We start from the raw sequence: 25,037 nt of genomic DNA, 5'->3' as shown, positions 1-25,037 counted from the left end.
GCAGGCACAGGCGCGTTGCTTCTTCAGTAAGATTGGGGGGCAGGGGTAGTATCACACCTCAAACACCCCCTTGAAGAAACGCACCTCGCTGCAGGCTTACAAACCACAAAACGTTGCCCGATTCTGCAGCGTTTGTGGTGAAATCTCACCAAACAAACCGCTGACGTTGATACTAGTTACCGTTACGGAGTCTGTACAGCACCATTTACACCAAACTGGACATTTCTTGGCGCTTACTAGGAGTCTGGAGTGCCAACATACCTATAAATCCACTATTGATTAAATAATAACCTTTTCGGAATCCGACAAAGGGCGTTGTTAACTTGTTTACGCAAAACACGCGGAGTGTATTCGAAAACCTGGCGCTGCAAAGGAAAAGCTGTGCGTGAGGTGACCCTCCCCTTCCTCCAACCCTGTCTTACCTGGAGGAGCTCGGACTGCCTCGCCCGGAAGTGGATGAAATTGGCCAGGGTATGGATTGGGGGAAGTGCTGTCTCTGCACCTGCCATAGTGCGATATGCAGGTGATTTTCCGATTTCGATTAAATAAGAATTTTTGGGTGGTCTCTGGAATACCTCTTCCCGCCCTTTCTATTTGGAGGTTCAAGTGTTTGTTCTCCAACATCATTCGGTATTTATTCGTCCATTAACAACTAAATCAGACTTTTTTTTTACATCTTTGTCTAATCTATGAGGTCTTTTCGGTTCCTCTTCTGTCTGATTTTCTCTCAATTAATTCGCTTCACATCTTTTTCAAAATTATTTTTATAGGTTTCCTTTTCTGTTGAGCTTTCCTGCTTTCGTTCATACGCTCCTCCACTCTTCCCATTTTTATTTCCCTCTTCTCTTCGCTCCCAGTGAAAGCTGCCAAGTTTTCCAAGTCCACGCGTGACTAGTTAGGCCTCTCTCGTTTTTCCCCCCTAACAATTCTGGGATATGTAGTCTTATTTGCCCAAGTATAAAACCATGACTACAAGTCCCACAATTCAAATACAATTTTTAAAAAACGGGACCAACCCAACAAGTCATGCATAGACTTAGACAACTTGACAGTTAGGCCCCCTTTGCCCTGTTTCTCACTTACACAAATGTATTACGTTTCCGTTTTCTTAAAGAAACATATTCGGTTCCAACTCCACTTTCTAAGTCTTTGACCAGAAGCCAAACATCTCTCTTTGGACAGCATCGTGCTCTCCAATGGGTTAGCACAATAGCGGCCAGTTTTCCTTCGAGAAGCGTCTGTTGTTGTTTTTTTCCCCTTAATCTTAAAGATAAAGCTCATTTTGTTAAAAGTTAGGCCTTTGAACATTTAATAACAAGCATTTGCAATGCAATAGGTATCGCAATTGCGAGATTTTGAGCTAATGGCATTATAAATGACAATGCCTTTTATTTGTGTTTAAAAAACCTGCAATAATAAAAGGCATTGTCATTTACAATACCAATAGGTCAAAGTTTCTAAAATGCGAGACCTATTGCATTGCAAACGCATGTTGTTTACAAGCGGCCCATTCTGCGTTTTCACTAGAGACCACTTACCTTTCTTTAGACGAGTTATGTCTAAAGAAAGGTCCGCGGCCGCTATTGAAGTGAAAGCGTGGTATGGTGCGCTTATACCAAAAAAAGCATTTGTTTGTCAAATTGACAAACAAATTCTTTTTTTTGTAAAAGCGCCCTGTGAAAGTGCAAAATTGAATACTCTAAAAAAAGCAGTTTGCAATTTGTTGCAAAATAATTTTAGACTCAGTACAATGTAAATTAGATTAAATAGGCTGTAGCTCAGAATGATTAGTAACATACAGAGAGATTCTTTTTTTCCTGTCATCAAGATGTGTGCAAAATATAAACATCTTGCTATAAATCTCTTCTTTCTGATCACTGTTCATTTTAGAAAACCAGGTTAATTTTAGAAAAACAGATCAACAGATCATAAGAATGAAAAGCCAGTTCTTTTCTTTGTTAAAAATTCAGCTCTAATAATGCTCTATGACCTGACTTCACTTTGGCTGCTGACTCTGGCTGCAGGTATTATGACGTCACAAATGAATTGTAATACGTTATTACAGTTGAGCAGCTATGTGGTTTTCTTATTAGAGGTAAATACATATGTCACAACTCAAAAGTATGTTTGCAGCCGTAACAGTTTGGTTTTGATGATAGGAAACAGGTACCTCATCAAAATGACAAGCCAGAGGTCATTAGAGGAGTCAGAAGGGCAACTGCCTTTCACTTTCAGTGACAGCTGATGCTCTGTAACCGGATGAGAGTCCAAACTAATATCTGCTTTGTAAGAGGGGTCTCCTAAGGGGTCTCCTAAGGGCAAATAGGACAGCAGTGGTACATTTTCTGCAGGGATGGTGTCCAGTATGTCGGAGATAGTATCTACAAAGTAACTGTGAAGGTTGTTGAGTGTTTGTGAAGGTGTCACTTTGGAATGGAAGGCTGGCGGAGACGGCTCTTCCTTTATTACGTGGAAAAGTTTAGTAGAGAGGCTAGGAGCTTTTGTTAAGCATTCAGAGTACGATAAAGCTATAGCTTCCCTAAGTTTTGCTTTACTGGACTTGGATTTGGTCACATAGAAGCAGGGAACGTGGAAGTACTAGGGGCGTACTCCGTAATCTGCTCTCAGATCTCAGCAGATCTTCGGTGTCCTGTTAAAACAATGGAGAAGGCTGAGTTGGGATGGTTTGACAAAAACTTTTCATTGGCCAATAGAAAGCTGAGGGCGGCCTTGAGCAGTAGCCCTCCGAATCGGTCTAATATAGCCCAACTTAGGAAAGAATATACTAAAACTTTGGAAACCAGGAAAAAGGAGATCCGGGAGGACGCGTGGGAAGAACTCTCTTCCGTTGACGTCCTTTGTAATAGTGCAAAGTTCTGGTCCGTTGTTAATAAACCTTTTTTTCGTGATCCCTGTAATAACCAATTAGATTGCGGTATTGGGGTACACCAGTGGCACTCTCACTTCAAGTCAGTCTACGAAGTGGGTATGAATGGTGGATCGAATACCCCCTTCCCACTGTGAAACAATATACTTTATTGGTAACCAAGGGCGAGGTGGTTGAGGCCATCGGCAAGATGACGAGCAACAAGGCTCCAGGACCCGATGGCGTCCCATCGGACCTTTTTAAATCAGATATTGAGACCTGGTCCACAGTTTTAACGAATATTTTTAACAGGGTCTGTGTCGCAGGCATTCCGGACACTTGGTCCGAGTCTGTGATCATACCTATTTTTAAAAAGGGTAATAGAGGGGACCCTTGTTGTTACCGCCCTATCTCCCTTATTGATTCCGCAGTAAAAGTCCTGGGGCGAGTAGTCTTGGGCAAAATAACAGGATGGTTGGAGGATACCAACACCCTTTCGTGCCTACAATATGGGTTTCGAAAGGGTCGGGGCACCAGAGACCAAAGCCTGAATCTTTACCTTTTAATAGGTAAATATACCATAGCCAAGAAAGGGACGTTATATCTTGCCTTTATGGACTTATCCTCGGCCTTCGACCGAGTGAATCGGTCGAAATTGTGGGAACTTCTTCTCAAGCATGGAGTAGATGAAAACCTTGTCTATTTTTTAGCAGATCTTCACAGAGATCTTTCTGCTACTGTTAGATTCGACCGTTTGGGCAACTGTACTGGCAAGATCGGAATCTCTAATGGTGTTAGGCAGGGCTGTATCCTAGCTCCCCTGCTTTTTACACTTTACATCAACGACCTAGCCACTGCTTTAACTGAGACATGTAAGGATATTCCTAGGGCAGGGAAGTACCATATTCCTGCATTATTATATGCAGACGATGCTGCACTGTTAGCGCGTACGGCAGTAGGGCTTCAAAGTCTTTTAGATACATTTACTGATTTTATGAAAAGACTTGATTTAAGCGTGAATTTCGCCAAATCTCATGTTATGACTGTAGGTTGTAAACCTAAGAAAACTAAGACTATGCTTTGTGAGGGCCATGTCTTATCTAGAATTACCAGTTTTCCATACTTGGGGGTTATTTTCGATGATAAGTCATCATGGGCCCCTCAATTAGCTGCAAAACGAAATGCTTTTGCCAGATCAATTATAGGTGTGTTGGACTTTGCTCGTAAACTGGGGGTGAAACCTATGCAAACTATATTGAATATTTATGCAGCTAAATGTATTTCTATAGCCATGTATGGTGCGGACCTGTGGGGATTTAAAAATGTAAAGGAACTTCAGGTGGTAGAGGACAAGTTTCTTAAATCTATTCTATCACTTCCCCAGGCAACCTCCGGTTATATTGTCCATCAAGAATGTGGGGTTGGTTATTTAACTGACCGGATAGCATTAGCCCCTCTATTAAAATGGTTATCAATCTGGCAAAATCCGGAACTTGAGTTAAACCGTGAAATTATAAAAGATTGTTTATCGCTCGAGTTCGGAAAGGCTATCCCTTGGTTGCGCTATGTTAAGAACCTAACTAACGAAATAGGTCGCCCAGATATATTTGATAACCCTAACAATTTATCAAAGGGAGATATAAAATGGGTAAAAGATACACATAAGCATAGAACAACCTTAGCCAGAGAAGAGAAGGAGTTAATAAAACCTACAGTAAAGGCCCACCAGCTATTAATAACTACAGGCAGCATAGAACCCTACTTGACCATAGTGAACAACATGAATCATCGCTTTTTATTGACCAGGTTTAGACTGAACAAATACCATATTTTGCTTACTGATTCTGTTGGTTGGATGAAGGACAGGGACTTGGAGATCTGTTCTTGTGACAGATTCTCCCTTAAGGATACTGCTCATTTTCTCTTTTTTTGCAAACATTTGTCCCCTCTCCGTAAAAAGTTCATCATCCCACTTATTAAGAACAAAGGATTTAGACAAGTCAAACCTGCTCTTCTGTATCTCCAGCTGCTAGGTACTACTTGGGAGATTTTTAACATAGCAAATTTTTTGGCTATTGCGATGAGATTAAGGAAAAAAATCAAGTGGATATAGTGTTGTTTATAACTTATCGTGAATTTTGACTAAATTTGACCAAGTCTTATTTTTAGTATTGTTTTAAAACCATTTGTAAATGCTTATTTTTATTTATTGTATACATATGTGATGTTTTGCACTTTTATGGTTCTTGATATGAGCCGAATAAAGTAATTTTGACTGACTGACTGGTCACATAGTGTTTCCACGATTTCCTTTTTGCTTTACCCCCAGAGTTTGATTTCTTAATTCTGAGGAGTACGAGTGATTAACTCTACTTTTGTGATCGATCATTTCTTTTTCCCTTTGGGAGATTCACTTAGTACCAAGGATATTGCATTTTTTTTGGGGGGGTGGAGGGATCTGTGGCAGCAGGGGGGAGTCATCCCGTTTGTGGACCTACGGCAGGATTACCACATGGCATCCACAGAGTCCTACAGATATCTCCAAATCCGCCAAACACTTCAAGCAGCGATACAGAAAGAGGAAGAACTCTCCGAGACCTATCCACTGGAGGATCGCCTCCTTGACGAACACATGCCCATCACACAATTTCACTCACTTATAAGAAGTTGCTACACCCCAGACTTGATACACTGGTTCGACTGCGGGAGAGGTGGGACAGGGACCTGGGAGGGATGGAGGATGAGGACTGGCTGGAGGTGCTGGTGTCGCCTTGAGAAGTGGCCATTAGGGCCAGATTTCGCCTTGTACAATTAAAAAATCTACATTGAAACTACTACGCCTGCACCAACCTGGCGCAAATGGGCAGGGCGACCTCCTCTCTGTGTCATCAGAGTAGTAATCAGAATGGGACATTTTTCCACATGATCTGGGAATGTGCCATTCAGAACTTTTTGGTATTCCGTGATTTCTTTTTTAAATGAGGTATGTGGGAGAGGCAGGGTGGCCTCAGCGAAATGGTGTTTGCTCAATGTATGGAAGGCCATAGACTTTACCCGTATGGACCAAATATTCATGAATGTGGGGTTGATGGTGGCAAAACGTAATATCGCACCTGAATGGAGGGCCAGCCAGGGGCCCTGAGTGGAGGCCTGAAAAAAGATATGGATTGGTGCATGCTAGCGGAAAGAGTCATCTACGAAGAAAGGGGCTGCCCCGGGAAATGGGTCAAGATTTGGGGGAAGTGGAATGACTTTAGAGGCGGATTATGTACTATGCCATTCTCTCCTGATGTCAGTGCCCTAGGCTTAGGACCACTCACATACAATGGCCCCTGATCCCCTGCAGAGGGGTGGGAACCGGGCTGGAAAGCACTGTATGACCTTCATACACCACTGATTACCAAATTGTGCTGTGCTGTTGTGTTGATTCATTTTTCAATAGAAAGATATATATATATATAAAAAGGATATTGCAGTTTTGAAAGAAGTCAACCTATTATCAATGGTGGTATCTACATGGGACAGTAAACAATAGCATAATGACCTAACCTAGGCAGGTACCATTCAGTCTATGTTCATTTTTCCCCAGTTATATGCAACATAGTATCTGGCAAGCTATGGCATTTGGGCCATCCTGGGACATGAATATTGATAGGTACCCTGAAATTATCCTTCCAGGCACCGGGAACTGGTTTTCCGACAGAAAAACAGTTGTAGTCACTCTCTTTTTGAGGGTTACAATTCGGTTTTTGCTGCCTGCAATCCTTCAGGTCAGGTCGTCAAAGAGAGCTTCCATTTTTATCATCCTAGTCACACTCAAGTGTCCATAATGAGTGTTTCACCTCGTGTCAGATGGACAGCCCTTGTGCTGTCCTCATTTTTTTCATGTCAATTCGGGCATTTGTTGATGGGGATTTCTGGTGACAGAAATCATGTTTGTCCCTAATAGTTCTAGATATTTGCTCCTTGGGGAGCATAATGTACTGTTGCTGGGTTTGACAACCGTTACAGAAGTGGCCACATATGAGATCTCTGGGCCAGGCAGGAGGCTCAACTGATGCCCCTTCTCAGTATATTTAAGTGGTTAATAGGTTCTGGGCTCTCCACCTCTTAGCTTGTCTCAGGCGGTATACCTAAAGTATCCACCCTGGTGGTGCATCTAGCACTTTCCATTGCCACACCAGTCGATGGAATGCAGGAATCCAGTCAGGCCAGTAAACTGAAAGGACTAGGAGTCCACGGGTCTGGAACTGGCTACCCCGATCCAGTCCATAATTGGCTTGGGAAGCTTCCGCAGCTTCTGCTTGATGGGTGTCACCCTTGGAACTCCACAAGGGTGCTTCTGTTGACTAGGTGCACCTCCTTGGAACCACCTTGATTGCTTTTGGGTGGGTCAGCACTCAGCTTCTCACAAGATCAGGCCCTTGTGTGCCCAATCGGTCTGAAATAAATTATCTATCCGTGCTACCATTTGTCCCTGGACTCAGACTCAACCTACGCTGGGTTACCTCAGGTCTGCTTACATCCGATTCAGTCCCAAAGTGGGAGAATCATGGGAGTCTTTGGAAAAATACAAACCATCTCGTAGCTAGCCCCATCCCCCAAACATACTCATTTAGATTTAGTTTAAACAACATACCTGTGTACCATCAAAGTAAATTTGAAGTTATACATGTACAATTGCTGCAACAAATGTACGTTTTGACCAATTAACATGCAAGTAGAGATTCAAATGCATAATCGTACTGTGGATGCATTACATTTACAGGAGTCAACTTTTTTTTTTGCAGTTTTATATGGCGCAAACTCGATCCGAAGGTATAAGAGGGCTTTACATGAGCACGAGTTGCATTACATACAGACACATTCATTTTTGTTTTTTAGGCATGGGGAGATTAAGTGATTTGACCAGAGTCACAGGATGTTTGAGCCTCAACTCGAACCTGGTTCCCCAGATTCAAAGTCGGCGGCTCTAGTAATTTAGCCACATGTTCGACATGAACATATCATAAAAAACCATATTCATGCAGAAAAAATCTAATCTTGAATGCATATTCACTATCTACAGACATAAAAAGAAGTTTCCAATGGAACTTGATGGTACAATGTGTGCAGCCAGAAACAATACAAAGAATATCAGTGCAAAACATGTATTTTTGTCTGTGATGCTCTGGCTAATACCTAACCCAGGAAAAAGGGCCAAATGTGCCAATACCATGTGCAATATGGCATTATTGTGTGCCCATTGTTGATAACCCTGTACTGTGTCTATATATCACTCAATATGCTTTTCAATAAATTCATTGTGGTATCATATACAACTCATAACTAATTCTGAATGATCACTAATACTACACAACACACTATATATGTATTGTTGAGCAAAAATTCCTGTTTGTTGTACACTATAACTCATTATTTTTAAAAGCACCTTACATATATGCTTTAATGCTTTTGAGACTCTTTTTCGTTTAGATTTTGCAGTCTGTGTCCATTGTAACTTTAACTTTTATTAACACATTTGTTTTTTTCATTTTACAAATAAATAATACCTTGTGTTTGATACTTTCTACAGCAGATTTAGCAGCACTGTAATACCAATTTCCCTACTGTCATCTCAGTGGTACTCATGTTGTCAATGCCCTGCAGGGATTTAATCTGTGCTGTGCAATTTTCACATAGGTCCCTGCAGAAGGCAGAGTACTGGTGCATAAATACATACACACATTAAAACTAATTTCTATCCTGTGCATTGTAGTGTCTTGTGTATTATAGAACATGCGACACCTATGGTCCCTAACGGACTACATAGTCTAGTGACGTAAGTGATTGGGTGTGGTTGATAAAATTCATGATGCAGTACGTTTCAGCAATCAGTTACTCTCTGAGAAATAAAGACGTGTAATACTGAGTTCCGTGTGTGGGGTAATTCATTTACATGTTACAGGGCGGACGAGGATGTCACAACTGGCGACGAGAGAGGGGAAACATAAACTCCACAATCCGAAGAGTCAAAAGTGCTGTCCCAGAGAGTTTGCTGAAGCCCAGCAAACTGCTTGTGCGTGCCACGTGCGCCCCAGTCTAAGTAAAGAATCGACGGTTGGCGTATGTGGAGTCAAAGCGCAACTCTAGCTAATACAAGACCTTCGAAGAAAGAGAAGGACACATAGAATGTTTCATTTATCGTCTGTCAGAAAATTGTTAATACGGCTGAGATAAGAAGAGTGACGCCACAAACTAACACAGAGCCATCATTCATACAGTGTGGAAACATCAAAGGCAGTACCAATCAGGTACTGAAAGTGCAACAAACAGCTACAGGATTCTTGGAGGGGATGCAAATAAACACAAAGGCATGCTAAAGGCAGTGAAAACCAGGTACAATGCAGAACAGTGAAGAACAAGAGCAAGAGACAAAACCGCTGCTCACCGCCAAAGGAAAGGATGGCACCTCATCATCTCCGGTTGGGCACGATGGTCCAAACACTAGTCAGTGGGCTGATGCTTGCAGCGGTGACATCGGGCCAGAAGACGCTGAAGGGCAAGTGCGGCGAACAGCATATAATCTAGGCAGCATATGAAAAAACAGCACAGAGTATGATGCCACCGCTTTCTTAAAATCACCATCTTTATTTAATATCACCAAAAAGCGTAGTCTTGGTGCCCGATGGTCTGCCTGGATCGAAACCTTTGATTTCATTGATGCACTAGAAAAAACCAATGACAAAAAGATCATCAAATATCTTAAGAACATAGTGGAAGAAGGAGTAAAAGAAGCGATAAAGAACAGACTATCTTACCATGATATCAAGGTGTCATTGAACATTTAGTTCAATTCAATTCCAATGCCGAATGTTGACTATGAAAGCTACATCTTCAATCAGGAGAGACAGAGGGATTGTGAAAAGATACATACATTTGTTTGAGGACTTGAAATGCTCATCAAACACTGTAAATTCAATAAATGTAATGACAAAGAAGCCATTCGTCTCAGAGTCATAGATGGTTGCCTGTCTGATTCCTTCAGATGCCAAATGCTCAGTTTGGAGCCTGTACTCATGGCGACCAGAGCTTAAGAACGTGATGAAAAACAAGCCGCTGACATGGAGGCCGGAGGAGCCCAGAGTGAATTGACATTGAGTATGAAAAGGTAGAAAAAACACAAAGTTGAAGGCCGCAAAGTGATGTCTACGAAGAAAAAGAAGCTGTGTTTTCAATGTGGATTTCTCTTTCCACATCAGGGTGAATGTCCTGCCATTGGGCAGGTATCTAAAGGCTGCAGGAAAAAGAAGCATTTTGTAACAGTTTGTAAATCGAGAGAAAAAGTGAGTGCGTCACGTTGGGAAAACAAAATGGCTGGCAGCAAGTTCCAGAAGTGTTGCAGTCGCTCCCACCGAAGTAAACAGTAACATTATTTGAGACAAATAGAAACTGAAAGATGCCATTTGTCATCTAATTATTCGTCAAGGGGTTCTTCAACGTCACTGTTCTGCGACAGTGAAGAAGATGGGTGAGTAATGTCAATACTGACTACTGTAAGACGTGCGCATGTAGGTTAGGTTTCTTGCAAGGAAGAATGGAAGTCAGTTAAGGATTGACAAGTGAAATCACAGAATTCATTTGGACATTGTCCCAAAATAAAATTGAAGGTTAATGGTTGCAATATACCGTTTATCATGGACAGTGGTGCGTCGATAAATATCATGCCAGACGAAAAGTGCCATGAACTGTCTCACCTCATCGAAAACCCAAGTATACAAGTAGGCAGCCTCAACACCATTGCAAAATCAAAGTTTATTTATGACGACTATGAAACATAAAAAGATGAAGGTACAAGCCCCAATTCATGTCCTTCAGGTCACTTCATCGAGTGCCTGTCTACCCAGTTTCATTACTGCTGCTGGTATGGGACTCATTTCTATGAATTACAATATCAATGCTCATCACAACATAGTGAATCAGTTTCCGTAATTTTTTCATGGATTAGACAATGAAAGTGCAGCTCCACATTAATGAGGATATTTGTCCTGTTGCTCAATTACATCATCGAATTGCATTTCATTTACTAGAGGCTGTTGAAAAAGAAATTGAGACTTTGCGAAAACATGATTTCACTGAGCACTCTACTGGTCCCACGCCATGGGTGTCGCCGATAGTGGTGGTATCAAAAAGGACAGCGGAGCGTCTGTGCGAATTTGTATTGACATGGGTCAAGCGGACAAGGCAATCCAAAGAGAATGACGTCCAGGTCTGCACATTGCCGATATGATTACCCATTTGAACGGTGCCAAAGTCTTTTTGCAAATTGATCTGAGCAAAGGATATTATCAGCTCAAATTGGTTTGTTCAGATACAAAATATTGAGTGTCAGAGTGTCTTCAGCTGCTATTCTAAGATGTAATTTGTCACATTATACAGCCTTTCATGCATGCTTTCAATCACAGTGATGATATATTAGTATTTGGGGCCACACAAAAGGAACAAGATAGAGTCCTTAGCCAAGTGTAACGTCTACTTGCGGATGAAGGTCTTAAGTTGAATGCTGAAAAGTGCAACTTCACAAAATAAAAGTAAAATTGGGCCACATTTTATTGGGGGGGGGGGAATTACTCCAGATCCAGCCCAGGTTCAGGCTTTATCCACCTCCCCTCCACCAGATGTAAATATGCTGCATTCTTTTCTTGGTATGGCCAGCTACTGTTCCAGGTACATCCATGACTTTGCTACAGTGAGTGCGCCATTGAGAGAGTTAACGAAACATAATGTTTAATTTCAGTGGTTACAGTAGTGTGATCAAACCTTCAAGACAATCAAGTAATGCTCCTAAAATGGCCTACTTTGATGCATAGTGGACATGCAAATGCATGGAGACCGTACTGTAGCTTATGCCAGCCAGAGTTTGTCACGGACTGAACAAGCTTACTCGCAACCTAAAAAAGAAAGCCTAGCTGTCTGTAGTGAAAGAGCCACTCTTGTGGTTTGGTATCCCTATGATGACCTTCAACTACCACCATTTTAACTGACTTTAGTGTGTTATTTTACCCTAGCCTTGATGTAGGACGGTCCTGCATAAGCCTGCTTCCCTTCTTTCCTGTAATCTTGCTGTATTTTAGTGGGAGCTGTCACGGAGTGGAACAGTTTTGCCAAGAGCAAAAAGTGTGGGATGTGCATTTGAAGGCGTGAGAGAGAGAGAGGTGAAATGTGCTTTTTGGTCCCGAAGTGCAGTTTTGTGGGCGGTGGTGCACACATCTGCTCGGTGTTGTGCATTGGTGAGAATTATAATGAGTTCTTACTATTGGCTTTGACATGGCTTCATGTCATCTTGCTTTCTAACTTTACCTTGCTTCAAGCACTTCTGCGTGCACAGTGGTGCTTGCAAGTTGTTTTGGTTATGAGAATTAAGAGTGCTTACTATTGGCTTTGACATGGCCTCATGTTATCTTGCTTTCTGACTTTGACTATTGGCTTTGAAGTGGCCTAATTTCATCTTGTTTTCTGACTTTGCCTTGCTTGTTAATTATGAGTTCTTACTATTGGCTTCGACATGGCCTTATTTCATCTTGTTTTCTGGCTTTATCTTGCTGCTCGCACGTAGCTGCGAAGTGGGGAGGCAGGTGTCTGTTCTTCACCTGTCTTTCGCTCTTCACTGACCATAGTGAACTGGATATTATCTGTAGAATGTGCAACTCTGCCTCAAAGTCAAAATATGGGAGCTTGGCCAGCCTCCTTCTTGGCCTTGACACACCCTGGTACAGCCAGCTTGGTTCTTTCTCATGAGAAGGTGTCGAGGTTTTCTAGAAGCTTTGTCTTACGTTTAGTAATAATATTTAAGCTCAGAATTTTCAGGGGCCAGGTGGAAGTTCACCACAGAATAGACGTATTGCTGTGGAGGTGACAGAACTTGGGTCCTGACTGAACTCCTTCCTGGGCTGTTGAAAGGACTTCCCCAGCTAGAGTTGGCAAGGATGTTGCAGAATCTGTCGGTGAGGTGTTCCTAACCATTTATATGTATATATTTTCTAATCTTTGCTATTTGTATATATATACTGCATTTTATTCTAATTGTTTATTGTAGTTAATTGACCATTTAGGAGTCTGCAATTACTGATATATTCGGCCTGCCCTTTTAAAATATTGCATTAATAAATTTGTGTGTCAGTTTAAATGCACCAGAATTTGTCTTCTTGCCTCGCCTTTGGGAGTGCTGTGCAAAATGTGTGATCTAAAGGTGCAGTGGTACATTTGCCTCTCTATAGGGGAGTGCAGAGTTTGGGTGTGGTTTATTGGTGAGAAGTCACATTCATTACACTGTCATGAGGGGTTGGGAACATTTTCATGTGTTTTTGTATGGGAAGTATTTTACGTTGGTTATTGATCACCAAGCACTATTCACTATATTTGGCAAGCCAACAGCCAAGAAGCCCCCTTGCATTCAGAGGTGGGGGCTGCGACTACAAGAGTATGACTACACTATTGTGCATCGGCCGGGAAAACATCAAAACCCTGCAGACTACTTTTCTCAAGTGCCTATACAGTGTCAGGGTACCCCTTTTAAAATGGCCGAGGCCTACACTAACTTTATTGTGAGTTCCAGCACACTCCTGCAGTTGTGTCCATGGAGTAAATAAGTGCTGCTACCAATGCAGATCGAATATGCTCATCCTCAAAGACATTATTATGCATCAATCCTGTAGAACACATGCTCAACCTCTTGATAATGACAGTGAATATCAGAAATTCAGGAATGTGTGTGATAAACTGTCAGTTACACAAGACGGGATTATCTTGCCAGGGTTGAGAATTGTAATTCCTGAAAGTCTATGACAGCAAGTCATTGAAGTGGTACATGAGGGACATCATGGAATTGTCACCAATAAGCCAGCACTCCGGAACAGTGTTTGGTTCCCTCAACTTGATGAGTGAGTTGAGAAGAGAGCTCCAGGATTATCATTTATATAACTGTTTATCTCCTAAAACAACACAGCATCCTTTGAATATGTTGGATATTCCAAAACATGTTTGGGAGAAAGTTGCAGTTGACTTATTTGGACCTCTTGAAAATGGCCATTACCTCATGGTAATCATAGATGACTACTCCCGGTTTCCTCTGGTTGAAGACCTTTCATTAGTCACTAATGATCGAGTAATTGAAAGACTAGAAGGCATATTTGCAACATGGGGTGTTCCATCCATTCTAAAATCTGACAGTAGGCCACAATTCAATGATCCGGAATTCAAAGACTTTCTTACTCATTTGAACAGTGTGAGGTTTTGCAAGGATCGAGTTCCACAATTGAAGTGACTAGCATGTCTTTTATTTATTTCTATACATAGCGTCTATCAAAAGCCTGAGTTCAACACACAGATAATGCCTCTTATCCGTTGTAGGTATTCTTCGTCTCGAGCTCCGAGTTTCGCTCTCTTCCTTCTTCCTGTCTCGGGGATTGGTTTGTCCTTGGAGAAAGAGAAGTGCAGTATATGGTAAATGAGACTATCTGAGCCTATCACCTTGGGGAAGGGAGTGAAGGATCACCAACTGCTTCGGACCTGGGTCTAGAGACGTGAGGTAGTGCAGGGAGCGGTGGTCGGATAGGCAGGAGTCGTGAGTGCTTGCCAGCTAATCGCCGACTTTCTCCCTCCTCCCAGCCCACCCTGAGTGCTGCTCATGTACCTGTGTAAGCCACGCTCCTCTAGGAGCGTGGCGGGGCGAAGCGTGGAAACAGCGGTCTCCTGGCTCTCCCGGTTTCTCAGCTCCTATGTGTTTCGCGGTCAAGACCAGGAGCGGAGTTCCCTCATCTGGCATCTTCGTCTCGTCCTTCGGAAAAGCCTGGTCGGCGTCTTCCTCTCTCCAGCGTCTTTCGGGTTATGTCGTTTCAAATCCTGATTCGGGACTACCCCCTCCAGTCATTGGCTCTTTGGTAGTAACGAAGGGTCCGTGGGCGGAGTCCTCTGATGAGAGTTCCCAATTAAAGGAGCCTTGTCGGTAGGAAGCAGGCTGTATCGCAGGTACGGTGCTCCAAGACACAGTCCAGTTCGATGGATCATCTTGCTGTGAAAAGAGGAGAGGATCTGTTTCGTGAGGTGCATGTCACCAATCAGCCATGCTGTCAGTTACTGCCCGGGGGACATGTGGTCCATGACAAACAGCAAATCGCGTATGGCCACAGGCTAATGGCGTTGTTAAACATTTTATGAGCACTCTTAAGAAGTCTGTCCAGAACGCTGTCCTAGAGGGACTGGAGCTCAAGTCAACTCTTAATTCTACTCTTCATGCCTACAGATCTATCCCCCATTCTACAACCAGCGAAAGCCTGGACACCCTGTTGTGTAGGAGAGCCATGGTTACCAAGCTGTCCCGGTGGATCATGGAAAAAACAATTGATGCCAAGAAATTTGACTCACTGATTCAGCTCACAAGTCCAGAATGAATACATATGCAGTCAAGCGTTGATGTGCTCTGGATGGTACATTTCAAAAGGGGATCATGTTCTTGTCAGGCAGGGGCGAAAATGCAAATCTGATGCTCCATTCGATGCCGATCCATTGCAAGTTGTCACTAGTGAGGGACACATCATGGCTGCTCACCATCCTGCAAAGTCCATTATGAGGGATTCCTCACATTCCAAGTACCTGCCTCGGAGTTTTTCAGCTCCAGACTTTCTGAGTGAGACTTAGTCATCAGAGGGCCAGGAGAGCCAAAGGACTGCTGCAGTGTCTAGATCACCAGTGCCTGCTGCAGTTGTTACTATTGTCTCCTCAGCCTCACACCACAAGAGTGGTTTGAGCGCCTCGATAACTCATTGAGGCACTTTGATGTATATATTTTTTGTTTATTTGTACTTTTTATTTAATAAAGGGGGAGATGTAGTATCTTGTGTAATATAGAGCACGGGACCCATATGGTCCCTAATGGACTCTGTAGTCTAGTGATGTAAGTGATTGGGTGTGAATAATAAAATTCATGATACAGTAAGTTTCAGTTACCGGTTACACTCTGAGAAATAAAAAAGTGTAATACTAAGCTCCGTGTGTGGTGTGATGAATTTACAGACTACCAGGCTGGGGGGGACACCACAACTGACATAACAGTTAGTTAAATGCTTTCTACTGAAACATGCAATGATCTGTAGGTCAGATAGTGCTTCATTCATTTGAACTTGTGGTTTCCTGTGCATTTCACAAGCAGTTAATTGTCAGCACCTGCACTTAAGACAGTCTATCACATGACGGTGCTCTTTGTCTAATTTAGAGATGAACACACTAACAGTAGTTTTTTTAATTACATTTACATTAAAATGGCTAATACCTGCTACCCATGCCATTCTTATGGCTTTGGGGGCCTGGAATAGTTTGAATTGTCACACTTGTAGGAGTGTGATAGTTAGTAGTTGTGTTGATAGAACTGTTAGGGGCAATATGTGGTGCAAGCTTCAGTGGTCACCTGACAAGGGACCTGGCACTTATGTTTTTTTTCAAGGTAAGCACTGAGGTCAGAGGTTTGAGTCCAAGCAAAGCAACTTTCCATCTTTGTGACATAGGTAAATTGAGAATTATTACACTGTATGATCGTAAACAAATGAAGGTTCCAGCACTTAGTTAGGAATGGCAAAAGTGAAATATGAAACTTGGAAAATAAAAATTCCAACAAGAAACATTAATTTAATGCTATGTCCCAATGTAACATTTTGTTTGCTTAGTTTACATTTTTGTTGCAAGTTCGAAGTCGAAATAACTTTATTTCGGTTCTAGGAACGATACAAGTTTGACAGATAAAACATTACAGTTTAATAGATTTTTAACACATTTGGGAAACATTACAATAAAGTTTAGGGAAGAAAAAAGTTCAGAAAATTCAGACAGTTAAAAAAGCAATACATAAAAAAGATAATTTAGAATGGCAGAATATTTCACAGATTCATAAAATCCCAATAGCATGAGTTTAAACAATAAAAGATAGCAATGCTCTTGTTCAGCTTTTACAACTCATAATGCTTTCTAATAGCTATTGCGACTTTGATATAGTTATATACCGCAGTGCAGATAACAGAGGTGGCCAAAGAGTGCAAGAAGTTAAAACCATCAATATATGTGCAAGGACGGATTTCCCTTAAAAGTGGAACTAAAAATTGCCTTGCCTCTTTATAGAGGGGGCAAAATAGGAGAAAGAGCATTGTGCTCTGGGCTGCCATATTGTCACACGGACAGGGTGATGAGATTAGCAGCCCACCCTGATTGACACGGAAATGCAGCCCACCCTGATTGACACGGAAATGCCACTAAAAAGTGCATAAGCAAAATCTAGTTAAGAGAAATCTGATCTGGACATTGGTAGTGAAGGTTAGATAAAATTGCTGCTGAATGGGGAACGAACTTAAGGGGCCCATCTCCTCTTTTTGCAAGTAACGCCTATTGGCTCTAGAGTGATGTGCCTCTTTGATGATGACTTTAACATTTGTGGGGATACTTTCAGGGTTATCATAGAGATGCCCCGAGCCTATCTCATGAAGTTCACCTCTTACGAATCAGAGCCATGGGATCAATAAGGTATTCATCAGAAAGCCATATTTTAGCCCATCGGAGCAGAGGGGCGATACCTATGCAGTCCTCTATAAAATTTAACCCCAAATCTTAATGACAACGCAGTCTGGGGGCACTTTCTGGGGTCATCAATAACCTTTTTATAAATGTGTTTTCCAAAACTTGTAGTTGGCGGCTATGATGGTAACCCCACACCTCGGCCCCATAAGTTGCCACAAACACTTAGCTTTGTAAAGAGTAACTAACTCTCTCACAGGCTTTTGGCCTAGTTTACATGCGAAGCGAAAAAGCCCCTCCACAGCCCTACTTGTATGTTGCACCCTTGCTGTTATAAGTGGGTCCCAGTTCATCAAATTATTAAATAAGTTCCCTAAATAGGTAAAATTGTTCAGCATATCTATTCTTTTGCCCCTTACAGCAAAGTTTAAGATTTAATAAAATTGACTTTTAAATCAAGTGACGACATAAAATCAGTAAAAGCATTAAGCAATTTTTGAAGGCCGTTTGCTGTCATTGCCATTAGCACTGTGTCTTCCGTGTATGATAGTAGTGGGACAGGTTTGCCACCAATTCGGGGAAAATCTATTTCCTTGTCCAATAAAAAGGCCTCTAGGCCGTTTGTATAGATTAAAAAAAGAAAAGGCGCTAAGATGTACCTGTGCCACACACCTTCTGTAGAAACAATCGACTTCGTCCTTTCCCCTTGGGTGCCATATCTTATAGCAAATGTAGTGTTGGTGTGTAACCTGCATAAGAGGTAAATCAGAGCTTCCTCAACGCCCATTTTCCCCATTAGTGCCCATAGTTTCTCACGGTTTACGGTATCAAAGGCACTGGACAAGTCCATGAAGGCCAGGTGGATAGAACCCTTCCTAGCCTTAATGTACTTGCCAATGATCAAGGACAGGTTGAGACATTGCTCGGTGGTACCCAGCCCCAACCTAAAGCCGTATTGTGTTTTAGACAAGACCCCTTTAGTGGCTGCCTAAGTCTCTAGTCGGGCAAGGATTACCCTCCCCTGTACCTTTGCTATAAGAGAAATTGGCCTATAACAAGCCGGGTCACTTCTATTACCATTTTTAGGTCTCGCCTAAGCCAGCGCATGCGCTGCACTGGCGAGACATTTCGTAAGCCGCTTTTGGAAGTGCTTCCAAAGCGGCCACTAGCTTGCGGCCACGCGCACAAGCGCGCGCGCCACGCTCTGCCTCTCCAATAACATCTGCGCGCGCATCCCTTGTTTACTTTCACTTTCGCGCACAGCGCGAGTGCCGTGATTATAGCAAAACGAAAGAAATAGATGTTTATTTCTATTTCTTTACTTTTACTATAATCGCGGCATCGGCGCTTTACTTTTAACATTAAAATAAAGCGCGGGTGCCGCGATTATAGCAATAGTGAAGAAATAGAAAAAAACATCTATTTTTTTACTTTTGCTATAATCGCGGCACAAGCGCGGGTGCCGCGATTATATCAAAGAGAGCCATAGCCAAACCATTATTTTTAGAGGTTTGTCCATAGCCCTGCTCTCCCAATACTGCCCCAGACCACTCCTGTACAAGCAAGCACCCAGCAAGTTCGTTGATGTCCCCCTCGCCCCCAAGATACCGCCAGACCACTCCTGTGGAAGCAGGCCCATGACTGCCCCATTTATTTATCATGGCAAATGCCTGGTCGCTCCAATACTAACAGTGCCTTGCAAACAATTTATCACTCCCACTGTCGCAGTGCAGCTCCCTTACAAAGAAAGCATCCGGCACACACTCCAGCCCACATACTGTCGCTGCGCTGGTCCCATACAAACAGCACCATGTGAGCCCTAAAAAGCCCCAAACTTAAACAGCTGCCACGCAGCTCCTGTACAAACGGCACCTGGCGAGCACTTTCCAGCAACCCCGCTCAAACCCATAATGCCATTGTGCTGCTCCTGTACATACAGAACCCGGCGAGCACTTTGAAACTTCCTAACTCCATGCTGATGTCAGTTCGCTCCTGTGGAAGCAGAGTGCCCATCGAATGTCTGAGAGAGACCACATCGGCTAAGTGATGTAAAAACGAGCACCCTAATCATTAAAATTATTTTTTCAAACCTGTAATGTCTCCAGGCAGACGCATGCGCATGCGCAAAATTAACAATGCTTTCTATTTTGATTATTCACTGATATGTGTATGTTAAGTGTGTGTCTGATCTGCAAGATGACCTTGGTTTAAAAGGTCCACAGCCAGACTAGCACAACAAACAGGAGAAAGGAGTCTGACGATAGCTGCACACGTTTGCGTTTTCCGCATATGGTGTGTAGTGGTTAAGTTTGTGCCGTACTTTTGTGATTGCGTGTGGGCTTTATCTGTGCTCATGAATGTGTGTTTTTATGTCTACGTGCACGAGTGTACATAAAAGACCGTGAAACAAAACACCTTTTTTAGTACAGTTAATGCACATTCCAGAGAGCAACAGATGTGCACATCATATTATAAGTCACTGGAGTTTTACGCCGATGACACACAAATTATCGTCTCAATCTCGTGATGTAAATGAAACAGCAGATAGGTTCTGTAACTGCACAGAAGAAGTGCGAAGGTGGATGAAGGGAAACTGCCTGAAAATAAACTCAGGCAAGCCCAAGGGTCTCCTTTTTGGAAACAACCCTGCCTTTTGGTCCCATACCTGGAGGCCACAAAATGTGGGGACACCAACCTCGGTGAAAAACGTTAAAAACCTGGGCAATATATTTGACGACAACCTGACTTTCCTTTCGGAGCTCAGGTGAACGCGCTCACCTCACCCAACTACAACAAGGCTACAACTCCTCCAATCACAAGCATTGGCATAGCAAATAGGTCTCGCTTTTGGGACCTTATAAGTATTTAGTTATGCAGCACAATATCCTTGGTGCAACAACATCAACTGTTGCATGGCTAAACACTTATAAGGTCCCAAAACGAGCCCTATTGACTATGCCAATGCTTGTTAAAAACTGGAACCACGATGGCCTCCTTCCAAGTTGCTGGAATGGGGCCAATGACTATTGCTTTAAAGACGTTTTCAATAAAGGTGTCCACAAATTGGGATTTCTTTTAAACAGATCTAGTGGAACCCCAACAGGGTCAGGGGCTTTCAAACAAATTCCCTTCACTAGAGCCTCCTCCACCTCAGCTACTGAGATGGATAAACTTAGTTGGGAAGCTGCAGTTAAATCTTGGGGCAAATCCCCAATATTCTCCTCTAACTGCTTCTGATGCAGGTTAAATATAGCAGAGAAGTGGGATTTCCAAACATCCCTCAAAATCGATGAGTCCATCCATCTCACATCTTCCTTAAATAGTGGGCAGTTAATAATATCCCAAAAGCTTTGTGTCTTTGAGGGTGCTTGCTCTTTCCAGATCTTCCCACGCCAGTCTCCTCAATACCTCTTTTCTTTTCTCAAATATGGTTTCGTATATTATACTTGCATTTTTAATATGATGTCTATCACAAGGGATAACATGAAGGGCCATTTTAAGGTTCTTTTGGGCCTTTGTACATTCAGAGTTAAACCATCGGGCCTCCTGGGGTTCATTGCTATGGGCGGGTCTAGTTAGTCTCTTGGTTAAATCCGAGCAAAGCAGCTCAAATGTCTGGACAACCTCACATGGGGGGAGTCTTGCTGTAGGCACCTCACAATTGGGTGATAATTTGCTATGATAGTTTCTTCCTCAAACTGAGGGGGATTTATCTTGCCCCAGTTTAATCTTACCCCTTTATTTGTATTATATTGGATCAAGCGGTCGTCGCCTTTCCCTACCTGGGCTGTTACACTGAACGATACAGTGAGGGGATTGTAATCACTAGCATTATTAGGTTCCACTTCAAAATCGGTGACAAGCAAAATGAACTTTCTAGAAATAAACATATAATCAATGGAACTTTCCCTGCCGCCACCAACAAAAGAAGGACACTGGGGTAAGGAACTACAGATCAGGTTATCAATAAGCCCCAGGGCATTCCCAATAATGATGGAATTTAAAGCTTGCAAGTTCCAAAAGACTGCACACATAAAACAAACCACTGCTAAAGTTCACATTTTAATTTCATCCCTGCCTTTCGTTACATTTGTTTTGGAAGGTAAACACCCTGCCAAGAAGTTTCTTCCATATCCATGTGTCACGGGGCCACTGGGTCGTGTGGCCCCATGTGTGAAGCTACTTGTCCTTTTCACCCACAGGGATGGGACGGCCCCTATAACTACGATCCCGACCCGTCAGAGGTGGAGTTTGCCCCGGTGACGTCACCAGTGACCGACCAATCCCACGCCTCGCTGGTCGTAAAGAAGGAGGACGCGGAAGACGCCAGCGCGAAAGCCGGGAGAGCAGTAGGTGAAGAGGTACAGGAGAACGAAGCCGGAGGAGTGCAGCGAAGCGAGGAGCGGAGCAAGACCACGTCAACGGAGGATGAGTCCAGGGAGACATAGCAGGTGGAGAATCCGGGCGGCCAACGACACCGCGTAGCGCCCAGCCACACTTCAGGAGAAGTGTGGCTGCAACAGGTACGGAGAAAACTCCGGGGCATAATACACAGCACGGGAGGGAATGGATAGGGGTTAGCGGGAGGTCACTTGGGACCGCAGCCTTTTCTTTAGTTCCACTCGGTGGTGGCCGGTGAATGCGTTGAAACCCCCTCACTCCCTTCCCTGTTATCCGCTGTAAGCGAGGGACATAACACTAAAATCCCCTTCTCATCTTTCTTTCTGGGCGCGGAGTCTTGCATCCGGAGAGAGGAGACAGGACGACGAATGGTACCACAGAAGAACACAGCAGAGGAATGAACACCATCGCCTGTTGTATAAAGGAGAAATAAAGAACCCCGATAGTAACAACTCTCGATTCCGCCTACTTATTCCGATCTGTCCCCCCTGCCCGACCCTGACAAGTGGCGAGCCAGATAGGAGAACGCCATCTGTTACAAGATGGAAGCCTTAATCATGCAGATGAGAGAAGGACAGGCCAAACTCGAATGGGCTATGGAAAAAACCTTGAGTCAAGCTGAACAGGATCGAGCAGTCTTTACATCTGCTTTACAGACTCAGTTGAACAACATCGTCGCTCTGGCTGAAGGACAGTCTCAACTCATAGCAGCACTGGGGCAACCACGGACTGCCGCTCCCCCTGGTGCCGTCGTCCCCCTCCAAAAGTATGTCCCAGGTGACGACCCCATGTCCTTTTTTTTAAATTTTGAAAGGGCAGCAAGGGCAAGTACATGGCCCGGGGAACGGTGGCCGTTTTATTTGGCCCCCCTTTTGTCAGGAGGAACCCAAGCCGCTTATCAGATGGCCAACAGAGACGGGACTGCCACTTACGGACACATAAAGCAATTTATCCTAGACAGGCTGGGGGTAGACGACGAAAGCCACCGTATACGGTTCCGACAGGAGAGAGGGTTGTCAGGGGACACCCCAAAAGCTCTTTTCTTTAAGATCAAGGACGCTGCCGATAGGTGGCTGAAGCCCCTAGAATCAACGATGGAGGAAGTCATGAATAAGCTATATTTGGAGCAATTTCTCGAGGCCTTGCCATATGGGACTCAACGATGGCTCCGCCAACATGCCGGACTGTCTGTAGAACAGGCCATCGACTTGGCCAACTCCTATGCCAGAGCACAGTCCAGTAACTTGAGCAGGGAACGGGAGAAGTCGGGTAAGGGTCCTCAACCGTCCCCCAGGCAGGACAAAAGACTCGGAAAACCGTCCCTTGAGCCCCCTCCCAGGATACGGTATAACAAACCGGAGACTCTAGCCCCTTCCAGACCACAGTGTTATGAGTGTGGCGAATGGGGACACATAGCCCGGCATTGTCGAAGGAGGAAAGAAAAAGGGGAGGAGGAACCCATGGAAGTCGGCTATATGCCCCGAGCCCTCATGTATGCTCAAGAAACTGGACCCACATTTTTTGTAAGTGTGACGATGGACGGCAGGCACGTAAGAGCTCTGTTGGATTCAGGGTGTCGTCATTCAGTGGTTAGAGAACGCCTTGTTTCCCTCTCCTCCATCATACCGGGACGTACCGTAGGGATCAAATGTGTACATGGAGATGTCAGGAACTTACCCGTAGCTAGAGTCCTCATAAAAGGCCCGAGAGGGGGAGGGAACCGGTGTATATTAGGTGTCCTCCCTGAGTTGCCTGAACCGCTTATCCTAGGCGCTGACATTCCCTGTTTTTCCACCCTAATGTTAGAAACCTTACGTACGACTGACGGGGCGACCAAGCAGTCCCCAGCCCTCTTAGCAGCAGAGCCGTGGGCCAGTGATACACATTTTAGGATCGCCCAGCTGAACGACGCCAGTCTTGCTTAAGCCTGGCAGAATGCCCAGGCCAACAAAACCAACCCCCAGAGGGTTTATTCTGGGTTTATTGAGCAAAACGGACTACTATATCGGCTAGGAAGTGAGAAAGCCCAACCCCAGTTGATTGTACCCACTGATTTTAGGGATTAAGTCATGTTTTATGCGCATGCCCATATCTTGGCAGGTCATTCGGGGGCCGAGAAAACCACTGACTCCATCATACAGAATTTTTTTTGGCCCGGCATATACGCTCAAGTAAGGAAATATTGCCAAGAATGCGACATATGCCAAAAACGGAATCCCTACATTCTCCCTAAGGTCCCCTTGGTACCCATGCCTATCATAGGAAAACCATTTGATCGACTGGGGGTTGACATCATAGGTCCCCTTCCTAAATCGTCCAGAGGGTTCCAATACGCCATGGTCATCGTCGATTACGCCACCCGATATCCGGAGGCGTTTCCCTTACGATCAGCTACCTCCAATGCCATAGCTCAACGGTTGGTCGAAGTATTTTCTCGGATGGGGTTTCCGAGGGAACTAATTACAGACCAGGGTACTCCATTCGTATCACGTCTGATGAACCAAGTATGTAAACTGCTCCACGTGAAACATCTACGCACGTCGGTTTACCATCCTCAAACCGACGGATTGGTAGAGCGTTACAACGGCTCCCTGAAGTTGACACTAAAAAAACTCCTAACGGGGGATGGAAAGCAGTGGGACCAGCTGCTTCCCCTGGCTTTGTTTGTTCTGCAAAGCCAGGTGTAAATCAGTTTGGGGTCCTCCCAGTTCGAGCTTCTTTTTGGTAGAAAACCCCGCACCCTCCTTGAGATCACTAAGGATAGTTGGGAACGAAAAGGGGCCATAGACTCCCAAGACCTGATTGACTACACACGAAACCTCAAGACCAGACTGCATAAATTAAGGACTCTCGCTCATAAGTCATTATAGAAGGCCCAACACAAACAAAAGACCTTTTATGATAGGGGGAAGAAATGGAGGGAATTAGATGTGGGAGATTGGGCTCTCATCCTCTTGCCCTCCTCGACCCACAAGCTTAAGAAGGAGTGGCAAGGACCATATCCCATTCAGCGAAAGATAGGGAAAACCTCCTATGTATTACAACTTTCCCCCTCACGTACCCAAACCTACCACATAAACATACTGAAGAAGTGGTTAGGCCCAATCCCCCGCGTATAACATAGGGTAGCCACCGTGGCCCCGGTGGTAACAACCGTAGGTGATACCCTCATAAACCCCGACTTAGACAAAGAGAAGAAGGAAGAGGTACTGTCCGTCCTTTTTGAATCCCAGAC

At 43.9% G+C, this 25,037-nt stretch overlaps 1 protein-coding gene across 4 annotated transcripts in view; it reads right to left on the bottom strand.

Moving 5' to 3' along the window:
* The window catches only part of KLF1 (KLF transcription factor 1), a 205,042-nt gene extending 204,170 nt beyond the window's left edge, over positions 1-872 (bottom strand). For 2 of the 4 annotated variants that reach the window (XR_014960499.1, XM_085600637.1), the window contains exon 1: positions 423-872. Coding sequence is in view for 3 of the 4 variants with exons in the window: in XM_085600637.1 (XP_085456763.1) it covers positions 423-627 (205 nt within the window). In the remaining variant the exon portion in view is untranslated. The remainder of the gene's footprint in view (positions 1-422) is intronic. The other 2 variants (XM_085600638.1, XM_085600636.1) reach the window with 1 other exon arrangement.
* Positions 873-25,037: the final 24,165 nt, after the last annotated feature.

The sequence above is a fragment of the Triturus cristatus genome, chromosome 4_2, assembly GCF_964204655.1.
Source record: "Triturus cristatus chromosome 4_2, aTriCri1.1, whole genome shotgun sequence".
Classification (NCBI taxonomy): Eukaryota; Metazoa; Chordata; class Amphibia; order Caudata; family Salamandridae; genus Triturus; species Triturus cristatus.
Note: the sequence above shows the minus strand (reverse complement) of the source record. Positions and strands in the feature narration are given on the sequence as shown.